Source organism: Eleginops maclovinus, chromosome 13 (assembly GCF_036324505.1).
Source record: "Eleginops maclovinus isolate JMC-PN-2008 ecotype Puerto Natales chromosome 13, JC_Emac_rtc_rv5, whole genome shotgun sequence".
Lineage (NCBI taxonomy): Eukaryota > Metazoa > Chordata > Actinopteri > Perciformes > Eleginopidae > Eleginops > Eleginops maclovinus.
In genome coordinates, this window is record NC_086361.1 from 2,844,756 (window position 1) to 2,870,938 (window position 26,183).

The 26,183-nt window shown below is 40.2% G+C and overlaps 1 protein-coding gene across 2 annotated transcripts in view; it reads left to right on the forward strand.

The window, feature by feature from the left end:
* The window catches only part of gabbr1b (gamma-aminobutyric acid (GABA) B receptor, 1b), a 179,545-nt gene that overhangs the window by 133,518 nt on the left and 19,844 nt on the right, over window positions 1-26,183 (forward strand). For both annotated transcript variants that reach the window (XM_063900078.1, XM_063900079.1), the window contains 4 exons: window positions 7,047-7,197; window positions 7,512-7,644; window positions 12,635-12,751; window positions 18,387-18,494. In XM_063900078.1, the coding sequence (XP_063756148.1) occupies window positions 7,047-7,197; window positions 7,512-7,644; window positions 12,635-12,751; window positions 18,387-18,494 (509 nt within the window). The remainder of the gene's footprint in view (window positions 1-7,046; window positions 7,198-7,511; window positions 7,645-12,634; window positions 12,752-18,386; window positions 18,495-26,183) is intronic.

The following is a 26,183-nucleotide window of genomic DNA, read 5'->3' on the forward strand; positions in this document are numbered from 1 at the left end:
TTTCAGACTCCTTATGCACAATAGTGACAGTTTGCCTTTTCTTATTAAGTTTCATATTTGTGTCACTGCCCTCTGATGGTACAAAATGTCTTTCTTGAAAAAGATTCCTTGAGAACTACTGGCCATATTCCAATTACATTGGGTAGCAAAATCCAGATTCCTTAGAGGATGATTTATAATATTTCTAGTAGCTTTTTTCCAGGCTACACACAGTTTGTTTTATCTCTAATATTCAGTTTTAATCTGACTTCAATTCTGAAACACTGTTTGGATCTTTGTTTAATGTTAAAACACCATGAAAAATATAACAGTAGGCCAAAACTGTTTTAACATAAACATTAAGATCATTTTTAACGTTTTACTTACTCACTGTATTAAAAAATAACATGTAACAACACTAATCCAGCAGCATGAGCCTTTAGCCAACCGCAGTAGTTAGCTCACTAGCTAATTTAGCTAACCACAGTAGTTAGCTAATTATAGCTAACATTTAATGCATTTACCATAGCTAACATTTAGTGCTAACACCTGTAGAGAATGAGTTGATTTAACATCTCCCACAGAACATTTCATATACTTTCTGTCACACAGCCCACTCCTCCCACAATTTCAATTTCACTTTTTTATTGTCTCATTAACCATACATCATACAGTGTGTAACATCATACATCCATGCGTTCCCCATTCATTGTTGTTCATTTTCCACCTCTTTTTATTAAGTTGTTTGTGTATCTTTAGTTGTAAATAAATACTTATTTTATAAAGAAACTGTTTACTTGCTTTTGTGTGTTTTTAAATGAAGTCCATGAGTGAACTCCAACTTATTATGAGACTGTATTAAATCATTGGGCTATCATATTTCCTCTTTTATTAGAGCGCTGCCCCAAATTGGTTAATTTTTACTTAAGTTACGTTTTTCTTGTGATCTGGCAATAATGCTACAAAGCGTAATTCAGTTTTTGTAGGATCTCCCAGCAAAAAAGGTGTTATACAATTATTTTCTGGAATATTTTTAATTGGTGTTAACCTTCTTTAAGATGTTGAACGGTGCATTCAGTAAACTTTATCCACTGAGTATTTACTTTAATGTTTCTATGAGGTAAGACATGTTTCCAAGGTGTCATCTGACTTTTGGTCATCATCTTCATCATCATCAATCCTCCTCCTCCTACTCCTCATGATCATCATCATCATCATCATCATCATCATCATCATCATCATCATCATCAGGGCTGTATTTATTGCATTTAGATTCAAGATTCAAGAAGCTTTATTTATCCCGAGGGAAATTGAGGAAATTTATTCATGGTTGAATAGATTTTGTTGTCCTTGCACAAAACATGGTTGAACAGCAAACTGCAGGTTGTAGTGCATTTCTGCTGACAAGAAAAAACTAAAACAGATTCTCATTCCTGAAGGGCATTTTTTTCCCAATGTAGTATCAGGAAGATTGTGCAGCAGCAACCAAAACAATGATGTATTCTCTGAGCCTGAGCTACACTGGCGCAAACATAGCCTACCACTGGTTTCTACATGTGGACACAACCGCCTCTGATCTCCTGTTGCTGGGTAAGATCGAGGAGAGCATTCCACTTTCACATCAGCCAGGAGCATGCTGGGTAGTAGAGCAGCTCCTTATCCCGGATCTCTTTCCTGTCTTTGGATCTGCTCTGGCAAAGTGTTGTGGTGAGTGGACCAACAAGTAGTCCAATCCCTGTACCCCCATTCAAAGCTGCTCCATATTGTTGCTCTACCCTTTGAGGAAATCGAATTAACCTCTGATAACATATTAATATTGTGTCTGACTCCAGCTACGTACAGGGTCCCAGGATGAAATAATCATACTCTTTGTGCACTCGTCAATGTTAAAATAAATATGCAGCATATTGCCACTTAAACTCACTTTGATAGTATTAATATTATTGTACTGTAATGTTATTTTCAATGTCTGTTTAATTGTTTATTTTATTTTATTGTCCATGTTGATGTTGCAAATGGAGCTGCTGAGATGCATGAACAATGTCAGACTTGAACTTAAAGTATGTTCTTATTGTATTGTATATTGATTAATGAAGAAAATGAGTTGTTAGTTGTGTGTGTCTGTAGTTTGATGAATCTTTCATTTGTAAAGAGCTGTTGACTGTGTGCACAGCATATTGCCTCCAGAATTCTTACTTAATAATTAATTGATCATTATCCTTTTTGGAAGTGTGCAGAAAGTGAATTAATGCAATTAAAATCCTTTAATTGAATATCCAGTAGTAAGTCCTGATCGTTGCTGATAACCCTAGTACACTCTCCATCCCCCTCAATGTACTGTTAAGCGTTAACACCCCGCTACAGTAGGCCTCTCTAGATATGCTCAGCTTGATGGCGATGAAAGACCATTTGTACCCACATTTTTTATAAAAAGGCCTCTTTTCCTCCGTGTTTTATGTTGTGTTCCCTGAATATGACATGCATCAAAAAAAGCTGCTGTATGACTAATGAACAGCGCGCTTCTGAAGTCAGTTCTTAAAGTAATCCTCTGCATCACTCTGAGGTGTGACACATGAGATCCTCTGCTGCATAACAACCAGCTGGCAAAACACGGGAGGCAGAAGAAGCCCTGATCACCAGCATCAGGACCCTTCAGTAATCCCAGGGGAATTAGATTATCTGACATATATCAGAATCAAATAAATTAATATTTCTTAAAACATAATTTAAAATGAGCAAAAAAAGTCAACAGAGGACATCCTCCACAGCACAGAGACCCTCTGAAGACTCAGACTCATGATGAAGACTCAGGCTCATGATGAAGACTCAAACTCATGATGAACACTCAGACTCATGATGAAGACTCAGACTCATGATGAAGACTCAGACTCATGATGAAGACTCAGGCTCATGATGAAGACTCAGACTCAGGCTCATGATGAAGACTCAGACTCATGATGAAGACTCAGACTCATGATGAAGACTCAGGCTCATGATGAAGACTCAGACTCATGATGAAGACTCAGACTCATGATGAAGACTCAGGCTCATGATGAAGACTCAAACTCATGATGAAGACTCAGACTCATGATGAAGAATCAGACTCATGATGAAGACTCAGACTCATGATGAAGACTAAGGCTAATGGTGAATACATGATGAAGAATCAGACTCATGATGAAGACTCAGACTCATGATGAAGACTAAGGCTAATGGTGAATACATGATGAAGACTCAGACTCATGATAAAGACTCAGACTCATGATGAAGACTCAGACTCAGGCTCATGATGAAGACTCAGACTCATGATGAAGACTCAGACTCATGATGAAGACTCAGGCTCATGATGAAGACTCAGACTCATGATGAAGACTCAGACTCATGATGAAGACTCAGGCTCATGATGAAGACTCAAACTCATGATGAAGACTCAGACTCATGATGAAGACTCAGACTCATGATGAAGACTCAGACTCATGATGAAGACTAAGGCTAATGGTGAATACATGATGAAGACTCAGGTTTATGCTGAAGACTCAGACTCATGATAAAGACTCAGACTCATGATGAAGACTCAGAGTCATGATGAAGACTCAGACTCATGATGAAGACTCAGACTCATGATGAAGACTCAGGCTCATGATGAAGACTCAGACTCATGATGAAGACTCAGGCTCATGATTAAGACTCAGGCCGAAGACTTAGGCTCATGATGAAGACTCAGGCCGAAGACTTAGGCTCATGATGAAGACATTATGAAGACTCATGCTCATGATGAAGACTTGATGAAGACATGCTGAAGACTCAGGCTGATGATGAAGTCCTCGGTCTAATCACTAGCAACCCGAGCAGTCCGGAAGCCATCGATGGAGACGTTGTGAGATATCTCTTGGTGCAGCCATGTTTCTGTACAACACATCAATCTACACTCCAGATAATCCGTCTGGCTTCTAGCTAACGCCGTTAGCATGTCCATTCCATCAGCCAGTAATCTTGTGTTGCCCATGATCAGAAGGGGGGGGGGGACACACAGCTCAGATCTCCCTTTTTCTCCATAAACATGGACCCAGATCCTCCTTCTTCGCTTGGTTGAACCGTTCTGACTTTAAGACCCCGTGACATCACAGCTGGTGTTAACATCTCATTCAAAGATGCCGAGACTCACAGATGAGCGCGGCTCTGCCTGAGGCTTCTGTCACTGCTCAAGCTTCTGTAGGAAACACTGACGCACACACATTCCTATTCTCCCTCTGTCATGCAGAGACGACCTGCCCCTCCATCCTGCTTTAGTTTAGGAAAGAGGCAGAGTATTTATACAAAAATTAGATAAGACTAGAGACGTTTATGTGATGGGATCAAACCAGCCGAATGCCAATCAGGCCAGCAGCGTAAAGGCCAATAGCCCCTTCCCCCGACTTCCTTCCCCCCTTAATTCATTTTCGTACTCAGTGATTTCAGCTACACACTCATGGTACACAATGTTGCAGATATTTAAATCATCATCATAACTGATCCAAATTGCTGTGCAAAGCCTTTATAAGATGTATTAGCTGGACTGGATATTCATCACGGTCAGGTCATTTTGTCAAAGCTATAATTCTACGTGACTGAAATTATTTTTGTGGCAGGAGGTGCACATAGAAGCTGTGGTTTGGATATGTTGGCCAGGAAAGGACACTTTCATTCATTTGGCAACTAATATTTTAGACAACACAAAGAAACAAAGCATCAGGAAAATGAAGTTATTTATGCAGTCTTTGCTGAAGTTTTATATGGGCTAATACGTTGAGCTGAACACTATGTTACAGAGAGATTGATAGAAAGGTAGACCATGATAGGTTTGCATACTAATATATATATATTTGTTTGGCACACATCACTGAGTGATTGCTGAGTAATTTCAAGGTTAATGTTTGCTTTTTTCTGAATTTGCTTTGCATTTTGTGCACCAGTAAATCCAATAAAACTGCAGTTTCAGGGGAATTTCACATTTTCCTGATAAGAATAAAATGTCTACAGTATAATTAAACTCTTGTAATTTAATGGTTATTCACTGTTGCTCCGATAATACTGTAGAAGTTTAGATCCGAACCTGAACTGATGGACTTGTTTGAAGCCCCATTAAAATACCTGAATGTTTTTCTCTATAAAAATGGGTACAGTACTTAGGATTTACACTGTTATCTACTGCTGCAAATGTGGCGGTTATTTGCCTTCATTGCTTTAAGCAACTGTAATATTCAGAATAATTCCTTTATTGATTGCTGAGCGCTAAAGGGAGGTTTTTATTGATTATATTAATATTGTATTATGGTAATTTATTGTTCTTTATGCTCAAGCTCAGTTACAGACCTGATTGTCTTTCATTAGAAGTTAAGTGAAGCCTGAAGTTAGTTCCAGCAGAAGACTCCTCTCCACTCACAGACTCTTGTCTCTGCAGGATATAAACTGATCAATGCACCGTTAGCACTACGACGGTGTTTTGAAGCCACTTGATGGCCAGACACAGATAGCTCGTATTACAAAAACGTAAGTCTACGCCAACCTCATGGTGGGAAAGTTGCGTATCATGTGAATGCAGTTTTAGCTTTACTTTGGACTCCGCCCTGGAACTACATGTAGCCAAAAAAACAAGAGATGTTGGAATACAATAACTCCCAATTCCTTTCTTTTGGGAAGAGATCAGGTTGAAGCCTAGATGCTAGATCAGGGATGTCCAAACTACGGCCCGGGAGCCAAATGCGGCCCGTTGTCCATTTTGAATCGGCCCCTCAGCAAATTCTTAAAGTAAAATGGAATATGGCTTGTGCTTGTCTTATATTGTACGTCTTAAATATAAGAACATGTAAACATATATTACACAGTAGTAATCATGTGTTAATAAGCCCACTTTTCAAATTAATTCTGTCAATTAAAGTTGAAAACTTTTTCAAACAAAATTGAGAAAAAAAAACTATTTGCATAACAAGCTTGAAATATACCCTCTATACCTCCCTTTGTTATAAGCAATCTGAGGCTCCTGTTTAAATGGATGAACAGCCAACTGTTTGTAAGAACACAAATTAAACCCTACAGAGAGAATCAATCAGAATTGACCTACATTTGATTGATTTTGCTAACTTATAACTTAACTGAACACATGAGGCAGTATACCTCACATCTATTGAATGGCCCTTCCCTTCATATATTTTTCTGTATCTGGCCCTCCTGCGCTAGATGTAAACTCTGTAAATATTTACATTAATACACCAGCGGGTTTACTAGATGTATCGGATGCTCTGTTAAGAACACATCCTGTTTTGTTTGACGGAGGTAAACCCACCTACCCATGGACTGTTGGGTTTCTATTTGTAAAAGTTTTAATTTAGACTCTTTCTATGGAGGTCCATTAGGTCTGTCTGTCCTTTGTCCACAATGATGTCCCGTAACAACTCACTGCTGTGTTTTACATTTATTTGAACCAATGTAAGATAAGAGAAGAAACACCATCATTTGTTGTCATTGAAAAGACAGGTTTGTGCTACGAAATAGAAGTAGAAGTACCATTTTGCTTCAATAGAAAAAAGAAAATCACGGCTAATATAATTATTTGATACATAGCTGCGTATCATATGGTAATGCATTTCTTAGGTTTCTCTCAGCCTTATTCAAATGCACATTGTGCATCATTGAACAGGCCTTGTACTATTATTCAAATATTTCTTGGTAAAATTGGAAAATGGCTGATGAATAATGCAAAGCAGAGGTCAATGAGTGAAATCAACTGGAGAGTGAAAGTATCTCTCAGTCCTGAACCCTGCTGTGCGCCCACCAGAGTTAGTAGCGATGTGAATGCTAAATGGTAATGCCTTGGTAATGGAGCCGCACTAAGTGACTGTGATTCACAACAAACATCAAGGGGACAGAGAGGCGGAGGCACGGCTGGAAACTGCACTGATACACAGTAAAGCAGAGACGGGAAACACAAGGGATGCATTCAGCTAATCGGCTAAAGCATGTCTTCCCCTCATCCGTTCTTTTCCATAAAGTCTCTTCCCATTTCTCACCCCCCTCCTCTGTGTTTCCAGGCCCAGGCCCCCCTGCAGACCAGACGGTGGTCATCGAGGAGTTCCGCTACCTGTCCCAGAACATCTTCGTGTCTGTGTCTGTCTTCGCTGGGTTAGGAATCCTGCTGGGAATCGTCTGCCTCACCTTCAACATCTACAACAGCAATGTCAGGTAAAAGCTCAGACTAACGGATATGAGGCCGAGCTATCAGACCAGTTTGAACTGACTGGACTATGTGAGAAAGAAAGGGTGTGCAGAGGCCAGACACACAGTAAACATACCATTTTAACAGCTGAACCTTTCCCTTTTTTCAAAATTACATTTTATTCATTTATATATCTAGAAATGCAGAACTGTGTGTGTGTGTGTGTGTGTGTGTGTGTGTGTGTGTGTGTGTGTGTGTGTGTGTGTGTGTGTGTGTGTGTGTGTGTGTGTGTGTGTGTGTGTGTGTGTGTGTGTGTGTGTGTGTGTGTGTGTTGCTGCAGGTACATTCAGAACTCTCAGCCCTACCTGAACAACATGACTGCAGTGGGCTGCATGATGGCCCTGGCTGCTGTCTTCCCTCTGGGCCTCGACGGCCTTCACGTCAGCAGGAGACACTTCCCCGCCGTCTGCCAGGTACTTGCTAAAGAACATTATTGTTGGATTTCAAACTAACTGAAGATTAGTTTAACATGGATATAGGCATGTAATCTAAGGTGAAGACTCATAGGGAAGCTGTCGGTGCAGTCCTTCTTGGACCAAACTGTCCAGAGCCATCAATGGAAACATTGTCCTCATACGTCTTGGTGCAGTCATTTGTTTCCGTAAAGCAAATTAAACTACACTGGAGAGGTTCTTTCTGGCTGCTCTGTAACAGTGTTAAAGTAAAGAGTTTATTACTGGACTTAATTCAGGGTTTGGGTTAGGTTTGTGTTTGGGTTGGGGTTTGAGGTTTCTGGTTTGGGAATCGTTTGTGTTGGCCTGAAGATCTGTGGGTGGGTGGGTGTGTGTGTATTTAAATATCATGGAGTTAGAGTTGGTCGTATCAGCTCCTGAACATCTGGTGGGCTGTAGGGGGGGTCCAGGTGAGGTTATCCTCTTCTGTGTTGAATTGATCTGGAGGAATGGCTTTGAGTGTGGGGAAATGTTTGACTATGGTATTGTTGATTATTCTGAGGGTCTATTGCTGTGATGGGGTGAGATGTGGAGAGAAGTTGAGGAGGGAGAAATAAACATCTGCATTGGGGACGGTGGTGCTTGGTTGTTTGGACAGTTGTGGTAAGGTGGGGAGTCCTGGCAGATTTGGAGGATGTGCTCAGTTTTAGCTGCTGTGTAGCCGTCTAGTTGGTGGGAGGGGTTGTAATGGGGGTTAAGTTGGGGTTGAGGTTGGCGTCGCAGATGATGATGAGGGTCTGGTTCCCTGTAAATCTCCAGTCGTTTGAAGATTGGTGTGTTCTTCCCTGGTAATACTTGGTGTAGAGTTGGGGTTAGGGTTAAGTTCATACGAACCCTTACTAACAACCTTACTCATTGATCACTTTGGTTTCCCTTGTCACACCTCGGTAATGTCCTTTGTTGTTTGACCAATCCATCCCCCGGACCTCCTCCCAACTGGACTTTGTCTTTCAATATACTACGCGCCCTGACTTCTTCAGTTGCTCTGGTAATACTAACTAGGGCCACTAGAGGTCACGGCCTAAGGAGACATGTATTAATGGATGGTAAATAGCGGTTGCACGTAAGACGTTTTGGGTCCTTTTTTAAGGGCGGTGTTACTGTTTTGTTGAGCATCATGATTGGTTTGACTTCAGGGTTATTTTTCTCTTAGCAATCATTACCCCGACTGGCATGTCAAGTGAAACTGAGAGCAGGGGTAATGATTGCTAACAGCAATTACCCCTGAAGTTTCTCATGGCAGTCAGAAATAAATGCTAATTTAGAAGTTGTTATCTCTCTAAGACAACCTATACAACCTGTCCATCTCGTCCAGAGCTGTTACTTTTTTGTGGTTGTTTCTCTGATTGTCCAGTTGCTTGCAAAAGTATTCAGCCCCTTGGCATTTTTCATGTTTTGTTGCCTCAAAACCTGGAAGCAAAATGGATTGCTTGAGGGTTTGCATAATTTCATTTACAGAACATGCCTACAACTTTGAAGATGTGTTTTTTATTTACTGTGAAGCAAACAACAAAAAGGACAAAATAACAGAAAACTTCAGCGTGCATAACTATTCACCCCCTTAATGTCAGTACTTTGTAGAGCCACCTTTTGCGGCAATTACAGCTGCAAGTCGCTTTTGATAAGTCTCTATGAGCTTGCCACAACTTGCCACTTGATTTTTGCCTATTTTTCATGGCAAAACTTCTCCAGCTGTTGGATGTTGGATGGTTTCCGCTTGTGAACAGCAGTCTTCAAGTCAAACCAGAGATTCTCAATTGGATTGAGGTCTGGGCTTTGAATAGGCCATTCCAACACATTTAAATTCTTCCAGTGAAACCATTCAAGTGTTGCTTTAGCAGTATGCTTCGGGTCATTGTCCTGCTGGAAGGTGAACCTCCGTCCCAGTCTCAAGTCACAGGCAGACTGAAACAGGGTTTGCTCTAGAACAGGGGTCTCAAACTCAATTTACCCGGGGGCCGTTAGAGGTAGAGTCTGGGTGAGGCTGGGCCGCATCAGGTTTCCCACAAGAAAAGTACTAAAAAACATTCCAATGTTATCAAATGTCTTTATTTTTATTTTTTAACACAAAATAAGATGAAAAAATAAATTAACAAATTCATAAGAAAAAAACAAATCAATCAGTAATAAATAAATAAAATGAAAATAATAATAATACAGCAGATATAGAAGACTGAAGAAACCACATATAGTTGCTGACTAGAGAAATGTAATTATTATTATTCAGATTCAAATATCTGTATTAACAGTTCTTTAACATTTCACTTTCTGAACATGAATGGAACATTGAACATAAACTGTTCTGAACATGGCTTCTTCTGCCTACTTCTTGCTGCTAGAGATCTGGCAGCGCTTCCTCTCGCATAGCCGAGCCACATTTGACTTAAGCAGGGATGAAGCAGTTGAGACCCTAAGTAGGGCTTGAAGATGCTCATCAGTAAGTCTGGACCTGTACTTGGACTTATTGAGTTCAACGTAGAGAAGAGCTTTTCGCACAAGTATGTGCTCCCAAAAAGACACATGGTCCGCTTGAACATTTGTGAAAGCTCAGGGAAGCTGGGGGGCAATTCTCTCAAAAATTGCCCAAGCTTGTCTGCTTTTCCACTCACCTCCCTGAACTTGGCTTTTAGTTCAGAGTTGCACTGCAGGTCAATGAGCTCCATTTGAAGCACAGGAGGGGCATCTTGCACATCAAAGGAGAAGGAGTCCGCAAAAATCTGAAATGTGGCTCTGTGCGTCTTGAAGTCTGCAAATCTGTGATCAAATTCCTCCTGTAGCTTCAAAATGACCTCCACATACTCTTCACTACTGAATGGTGTGCCTGCATCCATGAGTGCCTTGCATGCTGGAAAATGGCAAAGGTTTGTCTGAGAAAGCTGGGCTTTCCATAACATAAGTTTTGTAGAGAATGCTCTCACGTTGTCATAGGCAGCACTAACAAATTGCCCCTGGCCTTGTAACTTCTTGTTCAGTACATTAAGCTCATGTGTGATATCAACAAAAAAAGCTAAGTCCATGAGCCATTTGGGATCACTTAGCACAGGAACAGCAACCCCATCTTTCTCCATGAAGGCTTTCACTTCCGCTCTCAACTCAAAAATTCTCTTCAACATGTTTCCCTTGCTGAGCCAACGTACCTCGGTGAAGTAGAGCACATCCCCATATTCTGACTCCATTTCCTCTAAAAAAGCACGGAACCTTCTGTGCTTTAAGCCCCTGGATCTGATTTGGTTGATGCATTTCACAATGAAAGACATCACATTGTCAAACTTCAGGCATTTGCTGCAAAGAGCCTGCTGATGGATAATGCAGTGCAGAGCAATGGCCTCCTCCACACCTTCCTCTTCCACTTTTTTTTGAACAACATGTTTCCCAGTCCCTGCTGCTGAAAAACATCCCCACAGGATGGTGTTCTTGGGGTGATGGGATGTGTTGGGTTTCTGCCAGACATAGCGTTTCCCTTGGTGGCCGAAAAGTTCCATTTTAGTCTCATCTGAGCAGAGCACCTTCCGCCATACATTTAGGGAGTCGGCCTCATGCCTTTTGGCAAACTCAAATCGTGCCTTCTTATTTTTAACACTACGTAATGGTTTCTGGCCACTACTGTGGTCCTATGCACAGACACTCCAGTCTCTGCTGTGGAACTCTGCAGCTCCTTCAGGGTTACCTTTGGTCCCTCTGTTGCCTCTCTGATTAATGCCCTCCTTGCCCGGTCTGTGAGTTTTGGTGGGCGGCCCTGTCTTGGCAGGTTTGTTCTGGTTCCATGTTCTTTCCATTTTAAGATTACGGATTTGACGGTGCTCCACGGGATCATCAAAGATGTGGATATTTTTTTATAACCCAGCCCTGACTTGTATTCCTCAATAACTTTGTCCCTGACTTGTTTGGAGAGCTCCTTGGTCTTCATGGTGTGACGCCTCTTGCTTAGTGGTGTTGCAGCCTATGGGGCCTTTCAGAAAAGGTGTTTATACTGACAGATCATGTGACACTTAGATAGCACACAGGTGGACTTCATTTCACTAATTATGTGGCTTCTGAAGGTAATTGGTTGCACCAGAACTTTTAAGTGGCTTCATAACAAAGGGGGTGAATACATATGCACATGTCAATGTTCAGTTTTTTATTTTAAAAAAATCTGTTTTTATATATATTTATATCAATTCTCTTCACCAACTTAGACTATTTTGTGCAGATCCATCACATACAATTCAGTAAAAAAAAAAAAAAATGTCAGGTTGTAATGTAACAAAATAGATAAAAAGCCAAGGGGGTGAATACTTTTGCAAGGCACTGTACGTTTCGTGGAGGTGACTAAAAAGATAGCAGTGAGAAGTATGTGGATGTTTAAGCTGGGAAGAGGTAATCCCTGTTCTGTGATTTATCACTTGTTTTCCCACTTGGGTGAAACATCCATCAAGAAGCACAATACCAGACCTGTTTTAGTCATCCCTGGGTGACACACATCTCTGGCACCAGGCTAAACGTGGTGTCGGCATTCATGCAGTTAACCTGTATCCTATTCAGGAAACCTTTTTTTTTTTCAATAAATGACAGTTTTTTTGGGATACTTTTGGTAAACCAATTGTTATATGTGAACGTTTAATTTCCCCGGAAAAAGATCAGCGGCAAATTAAATCCTATTCATATAAGGAAGAAAATATTTAGTTTTAACCCCAGAAATATTACATTTTTTCAAGTCTTCAAGCTCATACTGTACCTCATGGTGTCAGCTGATAGCGTGTGCCACAGTGGAGGCATATCGTATCCTGCTGTATTACAGAGCACAGCTTTAGAGCTCATTTTCATTTTCATTTCAAGGTCATTTCTGAAGGGCTATGAAACTCAAACAGGGCTTAATGAGGCTGAATGACTGAGGAGCTGATTTGATTCCTCTGTTTGATTTATTAATCAGTTTAATTATAAACTCTTTCATTTATTTCCTCTTTGCTAGTTCCGCCTCTGGCTCCTGGGTCTGGGTTTCAGCCTGGCGTACGGTAGCATGTTCACCAAGATCTGGTGGGTGCACACCGTCTTCACCAAGAAGGAGGAGAAGAAGGACAAGAGGAAGGTAAATGTGGAAGCTATGGATTAATGTTCCAGAAGTGAGCTATAAGTCCACCCAGAGGTTTTAATGCCAAGCGAAGGAGAGGGGGGAGGGGCTGGGTTTACTTAATCATCATCCCAGTCAAGGGCAAGCTCCACAGCCGGCGATGATTTCACGTTTACTCTCAGCCCGGCCTCCATAGTTGGCTCATTGCTCGCCCTTCAGCACAGTGAAGCATGCATTGGTCACGCTGCCTGCTGTAAACATGGCAGGCAGGACGACCCGTCCATACCACAGGCTGTCAGGTGTTATCTGCATCATGCAGCCTGGGCTAGTGTTTCTCAACCGTTTTTGAGCTGTGGTACATTTTTATCATTAAATAATCCCGCGGCAAGTTACAAAATGACACATTTTAGCTTAATGCAATTGTTTTGAAGACAGGTGTTTTGTTGGAGATTACGTTTGAGCTTGCTTTGGACCAGGGCACTGTTGGAAAGCTTTTCCCCACAAACCAAGCCTTATGGTTTTGGTGAAGTCCCGGTGAAAGCAAATCCAAGAGGAAAGATATCCTTCGCTGTATTGCTTCGAGCTCATAGCTGTTTTCTTTTGACCGGAACTAAACTAGCCTCTTCATCTGGTTTAGGATTGTGTTCTAGGATCCAGTTCAGAGTCTACACTTTTCAAATTCATATATGGCTGTTCTCCTCTCCCACGCATCTCAGACTCTACTGTCTTGAATCAATAACGTCATTATTGCACTACCTACTGCCACCCACTGGCACGGAAGAGCATTTCATTACTTAGGCAGTCACTACATTCAGGCATAGACAAAGAAATTATTTGCAAGGACTCAAATATATTTGTTTGGACCGATTGAATGAAAAAAACTGGAAACAGGAGCTTATTATTTGGAGTGTTTTAATAAAAAATGTAAGTCCTCCAATACAATCTCCAACATTCATAACTTAACCGTATTCATGTATTGACTCTGAAACTGCTTTTTGGACAGTAATTCTCCTAATTTATTAATTTAGGTTATTTTATTATAGTATTTCGCTCTCTGAAGCTGGGCCATCCTGTTCTGGTGTCACCATGTTTTTGCTGTTCTTGGAATTCCAGAAGTGGTTTCAAAGTACTCAACATGCTGAAGTAAAGTTTGAGAGGACACCTATAGAGCCAGATACATAAATCCCACTCAATACAAGATCCACGACGCACATCCATATACTATGACAAATTTCCCTATGCTCTGCAAGCACACACACACACAAACACACACACACACACACACACACACACACACACATACACACACACACACACACACACACACACACACACACACACACACACACACACACACACACACACACACACACACACACACACACAACACACACACACACACACACACACACACACACACACACACACACACACACACACACACACACACACACACACACTTATCTTCATCTATACAGTATATGTTTGTATTATATCACAGGGTTCCAACAGCCTTACAGGCATTGCAATTACAAACAAAGAAATTAGATATTAAAATGTCTTGAATCAATGTTTTAAAAGCCTGTGCTTGGCAAGGGGAATATTATGAATTGAGTTTTCTGACATTGTAACATTTCTGAATAAACGGCAACACATATTTAAAAAATAAATGACCAAATCCAGCTTGTGTCAACATCCCGCAGATTAAGATGGAGGTGCATGTGCTAGATTAAATTAACACTCATTCCCTTTGGCGTTAACAGTCTTAAGAAGTCTTGCTCCTGCTGTGAGGAGAGCCGGACTCATCCCAGCAGAGAGATACATATTGTCAAGGATTATTATTATCTTTAGGGTGAGGAAGTCCTTTATATCAAGGCCGCGTCAACACGGATTGAGATCACTTCAGCTCACTTAACACCATGCGGCTGCAGCTCTTTAGTCTCAAGTCCATCTCTGAATCCACGCCACAGTTTGCTTCGTCTCATGTGCGCCTCCTAAAATGTAACTACATGTTGCTACTCCAGATACAGTTTATAAAGGTTGCTTTTCACAGAAAACGAACAGCTAACCTCTCTACAGAAGTCTTTTGTTAGCTGTGTTTAATTATTTTTGTACTAACTTTGAATACATTTGTAGTTATTTAAAATTACATTAAGGTATTTGATACATTGGTTTGTTGGCCTATGGGGAGGGGCTTAACATATATAAGCTTAACCATCACTGCTCTGGGGAGTCTGACGGTGGCTATAGAGCAGACAGGAAACCGTGGAATGTTTTTTTCTGTAAGCTGTATAATAACCTTTACTTTAATATGTCGTCAACATGATGTGTGATTTGGTTCCAGTCACTTTATTACCACGACACAACTGCGCCTGCAACAACTTTCTATGAACTGTTGCTCACGTAAATCCCTCCCTGAAACAAGACCTTGGTCTGAGTTATATTTATTTGAATAGCTATTTGGACATTTGAAAACTCATGACCCCTCACTAACAGATATATGACTTAAAATCTAATCAAACAATTAAAAAATAGATTTTCTGTGTTTTCTGTCACACTAAAGATAAACAGTGCATGCCATTAATCTCATTTAAGGTATAATAGAAGTTAAGAGAAAGAAAAGAGGTCCTGCAGCACAGGCAGTATGAGAAAAATAAAGAGCTTTCTGAACATTAAAGCAGGGAGACATGTCCCAGTAGAGACACTACATACTGATATACACCTGAACATCAACAGGAGAGGACTCTTTAAAGTAGAGACACTACATACTGATATACACCTGAACATCAGCAGGAGAGGACTCTTTAAAGTATAGGCACTACATACTGATATACAGCTGAACATCAGCAGGAGAGGACTCTTTAAAGTAGAGACACTACATACTGATATACACCTGAACATCAGCAGGAGAGGACTCTTTAAAGTAGAGACACTACATACTGATATACACCTGAACATCAGCAGGAGAGGACTCTTTAAAGTAGAGACACTACATACTGATATACACCTGAACATCAGCAAGAGAGGACTCTTAAAGTAGAGACGCTACATACTGATATACACCTGAACTTCAGCAAGAGAGGACTCTTTAAAGTAGAGACACTACACCCTGATATACACCGGAACATCAGCAGAGAGGACTCTTTAAAGTAGAGACACTACATACTGATATACAGCTGAACATCAGCAGGAGAGGACTCTTTAAAGTAGAGACACTACATACTGATATACACCTGAACATCAGCAGGAGAGGACTCTTTAAAGTAGAGACACTACATACTGATATACACCTGAACATCAGCAGGAGAGGACTCTTTAAAGTAGAGACACTACATACTGATATACACCTGAACATCAGCAAGAGAGGACTCTTTAAAGTAGAGACGCTACATACTGATATACACCTGAACTTCAGCAAGAGAGGACTCTTTAAAGTAGAGACACTACACCCTGATATACACCGGAACATCAGCAGGAGAGGACTCTTTAAAGTAGAGACACTACATACTGATATACACCTGAACATCAGCAGGAGAGGACTCTTTAAAGTAGAGACTCTACATACTGATATACACCTGAACCTCAGCAGGAGAGGACTCTTTAAAGTAGAGACACTACATACTGATATACACCTGAACATCAGCAGGAGAGGACTCTTTAAAGTAGAGACACTACATACTGATATACACCTGAACATCAGCAGGAGAGGACTCTTTAAAGTAGAGACACTACATACTGATATACACCTGAACATCAGCAGGAGAGGACTCTTTAAAGTAGAGACACTACATACTGATATACACCTGAACATCAGCAGGAGAGGACTCTTTAAAGTAGAAATGCTACATACTGATATACAGCTGAACATCAGCAGGAGAGGACTCTTTAAAGTAGAGACACTACACACTGATATACACCTGAACATCAGCAGGAGAGGACTCTTTAAAGTAGAGACGCTACACACTGATATACACCTGAACATCAGCAAGAGAGGACTCTTTAAAGTAGAGACACTACATACTGATATACACCTGAACTTCAGCAAGAGAGGACTCTTTAAAGTAGAGACACTACACACTGATATACACCTGAACATCAGCAGGAGAGGACTCTTTAAAGTAGAGACACTACATACTGATATACACCTGAACATCAGCAGGAGAGGACTCTTTAAAGTAGAAATGCTACATACTGATATACACCTGAACATCAGCAGGAGAGGACTCTTTAAAGTAGAGACTCTACATACTGATATACACCTGAACATCAGCAGGATAGGACTCTTTAAAGTAGAGACACTACACACTGATATACACCTGAACATCAGCAGGAGAGGACTCTTTAAAGTAGAGACGCTACACACTGATATACACCTGAACATCAGCAGGAGAGGACTCTTTAAAGTAGAGACACTACATACTGATATACACCTGAACATCAGCAGGAGAGGACTCTTTAAAGTAGAGACACTACATCCTGATACACACCTGAACATCAGCAGGAGAGGACTCTTTAAAATAGAGACATTACATCCTGATATTCACCTGAACATCAGCAGGAGAGGACTCTTTAAAGTAGAGACACTACATACTGTTATACACCTGAACATCAGCAGGAGAGGACTCTTTAAAGTAGAGACGCTACATACTGATATACAGCTGAACATCAGCAGGAGAGGACTCTTTAAAGTAGAGACACTACATACTGATATACACCTGAACATCAGCAGGAGAGGACTCTTTAAAGTAGAGACGCTTCATACTGATATACACCTGAACATTAGCAGGAGAGGACTCTTTAAAGTAGAGACTCTACATACTGATATACACCTGAACATCAGCAGGAGAGGACTCTTTAAAGTAGAGACACTACATACTGTTATACACCTGAACATCAGCAGGAGAGGACTCTTTAAAGTAAAGATGCTACATACTGTTATACACCTGAACATCAGCAGGAGAGGACTCTTTAAAGTAGAGACACTACATACTGATATACACCTGAACATCAGCAGGAGAGGACTCTTTAAAGTAGAGATGCTACATACTGATATACTACATCTGCAGTATAGAGCCTTTTTAACAAATATTCTGCTTCCAAATCCATTTTTCAAAGTTATTAGGTTAGATTGGAACCAAACACTAGATCTAAAAAGTCAGTGCATTTGTTTTTTCCAGTACGAACAACATTTCCTAGAGATACTCAGCTTTATCTCCTGTATGCCATTGCAACGCTTCCGGAAAGGACCAGCTGGCTTGTAGTATGGATAAGATTGTGCTCAAAGAGAAATATTCACTCCAGCTGAATAAACAGAAAGCTGTGATCTTATGCAACAAAATCAATATCCACTTTGTAGCATTGGAGCTGTTCCAGCAGAATGTGTCTTTCTTTAAGGCGGAGAACATAAAGGAACACCTTTATTTATTATTGACTGTGAGAGGGCCCCTCTGTCAGGGCCCGCTGCTCTCAGGGCAGATTGAATTGGTTCAGTTAGTGATGGATCATTGTTCTCTCTCCAGCTTTACTCTATTTATGGCTTCATAAATCTCTCTCTCTCTTTCTCTCTCTCACAAAATCAGAAAGAGAGGATTTGTGCATTTTCCTGATCCCTGCTTCAGTGACCTTCACCCCCCCCCCCCCTGTCTCCCCACAGCACCTGGAGCCGTGGAAGCTCTACGCTACTGTCGGCGTCCTGCTCTCCATCGACATCCTGTTGTTGATGATCTGGCAGATCGTTGATCCCCTACATATCACAGTGGAGGTATGAAAAGTGCAGAAGGCAGAAGTGGGAGCCAAATCCAGATTGGACCAAACAATTAAGAAATACTAATATAATAGATTGTGGACTCCTAGCTGCAGATGCGTCCTCAGGGATCAATCAAAGTTATCTTATTAGTTGTTTTTTATTCTTATTTAAATGAATTGGTGTTGTAAATATTATTATGGGCGTTGACTGAGAAGAAACAATCAATTAGGCAAGTATTTTTCATATTCAAACTACTACTCAAATTTAAAATTTAAATAAAAATTGGTAAAATAAAAGCTTCTGACTAACAATTCTCAGCATGGTCCTAAGCGTAACCATAATGATGATATTTAATGAAAAATTTACTTTTTATAATTATTTTTTCAATTAGAAGAAAATCTGCTACATTAACTTTTGGATTAAAATTATGAGCTCATATTAAAAGTTTTTACATCACACAATAAATGTCAATTATATAATTGTCCATAATGCCCAGTAAATGTATTTTCTAGCTACTATTTGCAATGAAGAACATTTTTTTACTACATTTTAATGATAAATGTGGCATTAGTCCATTAGCAAGGGCCCCGAATTTGGGCCATCGCTATCATCTGGGGGGACAAAGTCTCATAGTGATTTTTGGCAAGGTATACACCCCTAGTACTAGGCTCATGGTAGGGATAATGTCGATATTCTATAATATGGTGCTTGGTATCGTTGGAAAGGGGATCTTTTAGGCTTTCATTTAAGCTCAGTACTGAATCTGTCTGACAAACACAGAGGTCACATGACTTCTTTAAAACAGAAATAGCACACATTTTCCGCCTAAACTGTATGCTTTCTTTTATCCCTGTGGCATGAAAGAACACCAGGGACACACAACTCAACAACTTCAATACTCAAGGCTCTTTGATGAGTCAGAAAATGTACAATATACCTATACTATTTATTTGTTAGAGCCTTAAATTAGTCTTGTGCAGCCAGCACAAGTCTTCAAAATAGAATGGACAAATAGAATACCCTATTAGTCCAGTGACAAATGGCCTATTTATTCATGTACAGTTGTAATACAAAGTAATTGTTTCAATAGTGTTGTCAACATAACACTTGTAAGTGGTTTAACAAAATGTTTCTATCATGTATTTTGATATTCACCCACTTTCAGTTAGAATGTCAGAACGTAGCTCATGCACAGAATTCTGATGGATTTTGACAGTTTGACAAGGTTTTGTTGGTTATTGAAAAGATCATTGGTTCAGTTGACTGGTTATAACAACACTATGCCATCTCCAATCAACTTCCAATGAGTTCCAGGGGTATTAAATGTAAGTACAAAATACTTTTTCTCTTGTGCTTGTGAATTGATGGGAAATAGACAGAGGGATATTATACCTATAGCTGTACCTGTAACAGTAGCTAATGTTAGCTTGTGGTTTTTGTTTTTTTTTTGCAGGCTAGCTACAGGTTAAACTGTGTAACAGTAACTGCTACAGGTTAAACAGTGTATCAGTAACTGCTACAGGTTAAACTGTGTATCAGTAACTGCTACAGGTTAAACAGTGTAACAGTAACTGCTACAGGTTAAACAGTGTATCAGTAACTGCTACAGGTTAAACAGTGTATCAGTAACTGCTACAGGTTAAACTGTGTATCAGTAACTGCTACAGGTTAAACTGTGTATCAGTAACTGCTACAGGTTAAACAGTGTAACAGTAACTGCTACAGGTTAAACAGTGTAACAGTAACTGCTACAGGTTAAACAGGTCAAACAGTGTAACAGTAACTGCTACAGGTTAAACTGTGTATCAGTAACTGCTACAGGTTAAACTGTGTATCAGTAACTGCTACAGGTTAAACTGTGTATCAGTAACTGCTACAGGTTAAACAGTGTATCAGTAACTGCTACAGGTTAAACTGTGTATCAGTAACTGCTACAGGTTAAACTGTGTATCAGTAACTGCTACAGGTTAAACAGTGTAATAGTAACTGCTACAGGTTAAACAGTGTATCAGTAACTGCTACAGGTTAAACAGTGTAATAGTAACTGCTACAGGTTAAACTGTGTATCAGTAACTGCTACAGGTTAAACTGTGTAATAGTAACTGCTACAGGTTAAACAGTGTAACAGTAACTGCTACAGGTTAAACTATGTAACAGTAACTGCTACAGGTTAAACTGTGTAACAGTAACTGCTACAGGTTAAACAGTGTATCAGTAACTGCTACAGGTTAAACAGTGTAATAGTAACTGCTACAGGTTAAACTGTGTAACAGTAACTGCTACAGGTTAAACTGTGTAACAGTAACTGCTACAGGTTAAACTGTGTAACAGTAACTGCTACAGGTTAAACTGTGTAACAGTAACTGCTACAGGTTAAACAGTGTAATAGTAACTGCTACAGGTTAAACTGTGTATCAGTAACTGCTACAGGTTAAACAGTGTATCAGTAACTGCTACAGGTTAAACAGTGTAACAGTAACTGCTACAGGTTAAACAGTGTAACAGTAACTGCTACAGGTTAAACAGTGTAATAGTAACTGCTACAGGTTAAACAGTGTAACAGTAACTGCTACAGGTTAAACAGTGTAACAGTAACTGCTACAGGTTAAACAGGTCAAACAGTGTAACAGTAACTGCTACAGGTTAAACAGTGTAATAGTAACTGCTACAGGTTAAACAGTGTAATAGTAACTGCTACAGGTTAAACTGTGTAACAGTAACTGCTACAGGTTAAACAGTGTAATAGTAACTGCTACAGGTTAAACTGTGTAACAGTAACTGCTACAGGTTAAACAGTGTATCAGTAACTGCTACAGGTTAAACAGTGTAATAGTAACTGCTACAGGTTAAACTGTGTAACAGTAACTGCTACAGGTTAAACTGTGTAACAGTAACTGCTACAGGTTAAACAGTGTATCAGTAACTGCTACAGGTTAAACAGTGTAACAGTAACTGCTACAGGTTAAACAGTGTATCAGTAACTGCTACAGGTTAAACAGTGTAATAGTAACTGCTACAGGTTAAACAGTGTAATAGTAACTGCTACAGGTTAAACTGTGTAACAGTAACTGCTACAGGTTAAACAGTGTATCAGTAACTGCTACAGGTTAAACAGTGTAACAGTAACTGCTACAGGTTAAACAGTGTAACAGTAACTGCTACAGGTTAAACTATGTATCAGTAACTGCTACAGGTTAAACAGTGTAATAGTAACTGCTACAGGTTAAACAGTGTAACAGTAACTGCTACAGGTTAAACAGTGTAATAGTAACTGCTACAGGTTAAACTGTGTATCAGTAACTGCTACAGGTTAAACAGTGTATCAGTAACTGCTACAGGTTAAACAGTGTAACAGTAACTGCTACAGGTTAAACAGTGTAACAGTAACTGCTACAGGTTAAACAGGTCAAACAGTGTAACAGTAACTGCTACAGGTTAAACTGTGTATCAGTAACTGCTACAGGTTAAACAGTGTATCAGTAACTGCTACAGGTTAAACTGTGTATCAGTAACTGCTACAGGTTAAACAGGTTAAACAGTGTAACAGTAACTGCTACAGGTTAAACAGTGTAATAGTAACTGCTACAGGTTAAACAGTGTAACAGCAACTGCTACAGGTTAAACTGTGTATCAGTAACTGCTACAGGTTAAACAGTGTAACAGTAACTGCTACAGGTTAAACAGTGTAACAGTAACTGCTACAGGTTAAACTGTGTATCAGTAACTGCTACAGGTTAAACAGGTTAAACAGTGTAACAGTAACTGCTACAGGTTAAACAGTGTAATAGTAACTGCTACAGGTTAAACAGTGTAACAGCAACTGCTACAGGTTAAACTGTGTATCAGTAACTGCTACAGGTTAAACAGTGTAACAGTAACTGCTACAGGTTAAACAGTGTAACAGTAACTGCTACAGGTTAAACAGTGTAACAGTAACTGCTACAGGTTAAACAGTGTATTAGTAACTGCTACAGGTTAAACAGTGTAACAGTAACTGCTACAGGTTAAACAGTGTAATAGTAACTGCTACAGGTTAAACAGTGTAACAGTAACTGCTACAGGTTAGACAGTGTATCAGTAACTGCTACAGGTTAAACTGTGTATCAGTAACTGCTACAGGTTAAACAGTGTAACAGTAACTGCTACAGGTTAAACAGTGTAACAGTAACTGCTACAGGTTAAACAGTGTAATAGTAACTGCTACAGGTTAAACAGTGTAACAGTAACTGCTACAGGTTAGACAGTGTATCAGTAACTGCTACAGGTTAAACTGTGTATCAGTAACTGCTACAGGTTAAACAGTGTAACAGTAACTGCTACAGGTTAAACTGTGTATCAGTAACTGCTACAGGTTAAACTGTGTATCAGTAACTGCTACAGGTTAAACTGTGTATCAGTAACTGCTACAGGTTAAACAGTGTAATCAGTAACTGCTGCAGGTTAAACAGTGTAACAGTAACTGCTACAGGTTAAACAGTGTAATAGTAACTGCTACAGGTTAAACAGTGTAACAGCAACTGCTACAGGTTAAACTGTGTATCAGTAACTGCTACAGGTTAAACAGTGTAACAGTAACTGCTACAGGTTAAACAGTGTAACAGTAACTGCTACAGGTTAAACAGTGTAACAGTAACTGCTACAGGTTAAACAGTGTATCAGTAACTGCTACAGGTTAAACAGGTTAAACAGTGTAATAGTAACTGCTACAGGTTAAACAGTGTATCAGTAACTGCTACAGGTTAAACAGTGTAACAGTAACTGCTACAGGTTAAACAGTGTAACAGTAACTGCTACAGGTTAAACAGTGTATCAGTAACTGCTACAGGTTAAACAGGTTAAACAGTGTAACAGTAACTGCTACAGGTTAAACAGGTGAAACAGTGTAACAGTAACTGCTACAGGTTAAACAGTGTATCAGTAACTGCTACAGGTTAAACTGTGTATCAGTAACTGCTACAGCTTAAACAGTGTATAGGTAACTGCTACAGGTTAAACAGTGTAACAGTAACTGCTACAGGTTAAACTGTGTATCAGTAACTGCTACAGTGCAGGCTAGCTAGCTACATCAGTTGGACATCTTCCAACATTTCCAAGAGGATGTAAGTGACATCAGGTTAAGCTTAGGGTTGGGTTTAAGTATGTCAAGTAATAAACGTTTTCTTTCTTTTTTTCAACACAATTGTTCATTAAACTGTAATGTTTACACCACCACCCTTGTGATTTTCTTTTTAGCTACTGTGATGGTGGGATACTCCTGGACAATAGAACTGATTAGAGGAGATTTAGATCTGGATTCAGAATGGACAGCCAGTACAAAGAATCTCTAGTGTGTATCATACACCATGAGACATCAAAAGAAGATGATGACGTTTTTGATCTTAAAGACTATGAATCCTGGAAAACATTGCTTGACGCACCCGAAGTGAGAAACTATGCCCCTATTACAGATGTTGCTAAAGACCTTGGAGAAGAACAAGTCCCAAGAATCCACTATCACAGAAAATGCCGGAGCCTCTTCACAATGAAAAGAGAATTAGAGACTCTGAAAAGGAAAGCCACAGAAAACATTACAGATGAAGCTGGAGAGAATAGCTTACCAAAAAGACCAAATAGGAGATCTTCAGAAGGAGCAAGAGTATATCATCCAATCTGCATTTTTTGTAATAAAGAGAAGTTTGTAAAGGGCTCCAAGTCAAGGGAAAAACCCACACAAGCTGTAACAATAAATGCTGACCAAACATTAAGAGAATGTGCCACCCAAAAAAGAGATGAAAAGATTCTAGCAGTAACAAGCAGAGATATAGTTGCTGCAGAGGCCCACTATCATTGTACATGCTATAAGGAGTACACAAGAATCAAGACAAAGGAGCCCAAGAACCAAGATAACGATGCAGGAACAGATGGTGATGAAGAGTATAAACGGATTGAAAGCCTATAAAGACCTTTTCGTGTATATCAGAACTGATATCATACCCAACAAAACAGTTGTACAGGTCACTTCTTTGGTCACAAAGCTCACATCATTCATGCTATCTGGTGGAGTTACAAGCCTGCGAGATTCAACAAAGAAGAACATTGGAAGGACGCTTGAAAATGAGCTGGGAAATTCTGTCGATATATTTCCAGATGACAAAGACAAATCGCTGATGGTTCCTCAAACTATTTCTAGAAGGGATGTTGTCTTGGAAAATCAAAATCGGCCGAGGGAACTCAACGTTTCGAGGGCCAATCCAACCAATGTCAACAAGATCATAGACCAGACATCATCACATATCAGATCAATCATTAAACAGGAGATGACTGTGACCCCCTAGCCATTCCATCCATCTGATGTGAAAGACAGTGGTCATATCACCTTACCAGATCAACTAGAACAACTTCTCGTTGGACTGCTCACTGGAAATCCTGACACCAAAACTCAAACACAGAAGATCACTGCTTTGGCTCAATCATTTAGTCAGGACATAATATACGCTGTCACAGATGGTCAACATAAAACACCAAAACACATTCTACTCACGTATGCTGTAAAAACACTGACAGGTAATACTGAGCTCATACAGACACTGAACAAGCTGGGGCATGGGGTGTCTTACTCCCAGCTTGAAGACAACAACACTGCTCTGTTTTCCAAAAACTAGTAACAGCCTCTTACCAAAGAGTTGTACTTCCAGCCTCCATCAAGCCTCATGTCTTCACCAATCTTGCATGGGATAATATTGATAGACTTGAGGAAACCCTCACTGGACACTATAACCGTGCAGTCAGGGTCCACATGTACATCTCAGAAGCACTGATGATGAGACTTTCATGGAAGAGTTCGCACCCTGGGTTGAGAAAAATGCTCCAGAGAGGAGTGGGATGATCAAATCTTTCTTGGAGGATGTGAAAGACATGACCCACTGAACCAAGAAAAGATGACCAATCTGCTGCAAAGTCCACTCTCAGCTGAGCTGATAACCCTCAGGACAGACTTTCTAGAACACCTCCGTCACAACAATGGAGAGCTCTCCGCATTCTGGATGTCATACATTGACATGGTAGAGGATGTAGTACTTGGCCTTCTGCATACGTCTCGTGAGGAGGACTGGGAGTTCCACCTCCACGCTATAAGAACCATAATCCCATGGTGCTTTGCCTACGATAAGATGAATTATGCCAGGGACATTTCTTATGCATTTCTGTAAGTTTGTATATTCTGCATCGATTCAATTTGTAAAGATTGCTAGCCACAATATTAAAATCAATCTCTCTCTCATCTCTCAGGTACCTGTCCCCTTACTTTGCTCAGATGACCAACCTCCCAGAGAAGTATCCCTCTGTGTATGAGGCCTTCAAGACAGGCCAGTTCTCAGTGCAGCTGTCAAATAACAACACACTTGGGAGGATTCCTGTAGACCAGGCTATTGAAGTCACAGTGAATAAAGACACACAGACTCCTGGAGGCACATCACGGTTTAGCCTGAAAGCTGGAGCGGTCAGGCGTTACTACCTAACAGCTGAGCACCGCAGTGCATTCCTAGGACAGTTAAGGGAGATGCTACAAGGCAACAAATCCCAGCTTTCTCATTCAGAGCTACAGTCACCAAGAATCCAGAAAGATGAGGCAGCAGTTTCAACAGTGGTTAGCCTCATACAAGGATGGATAAACCCATTTGACGGTATATATCAATCAAAACATGCACAAACAGACAAAACACAGTT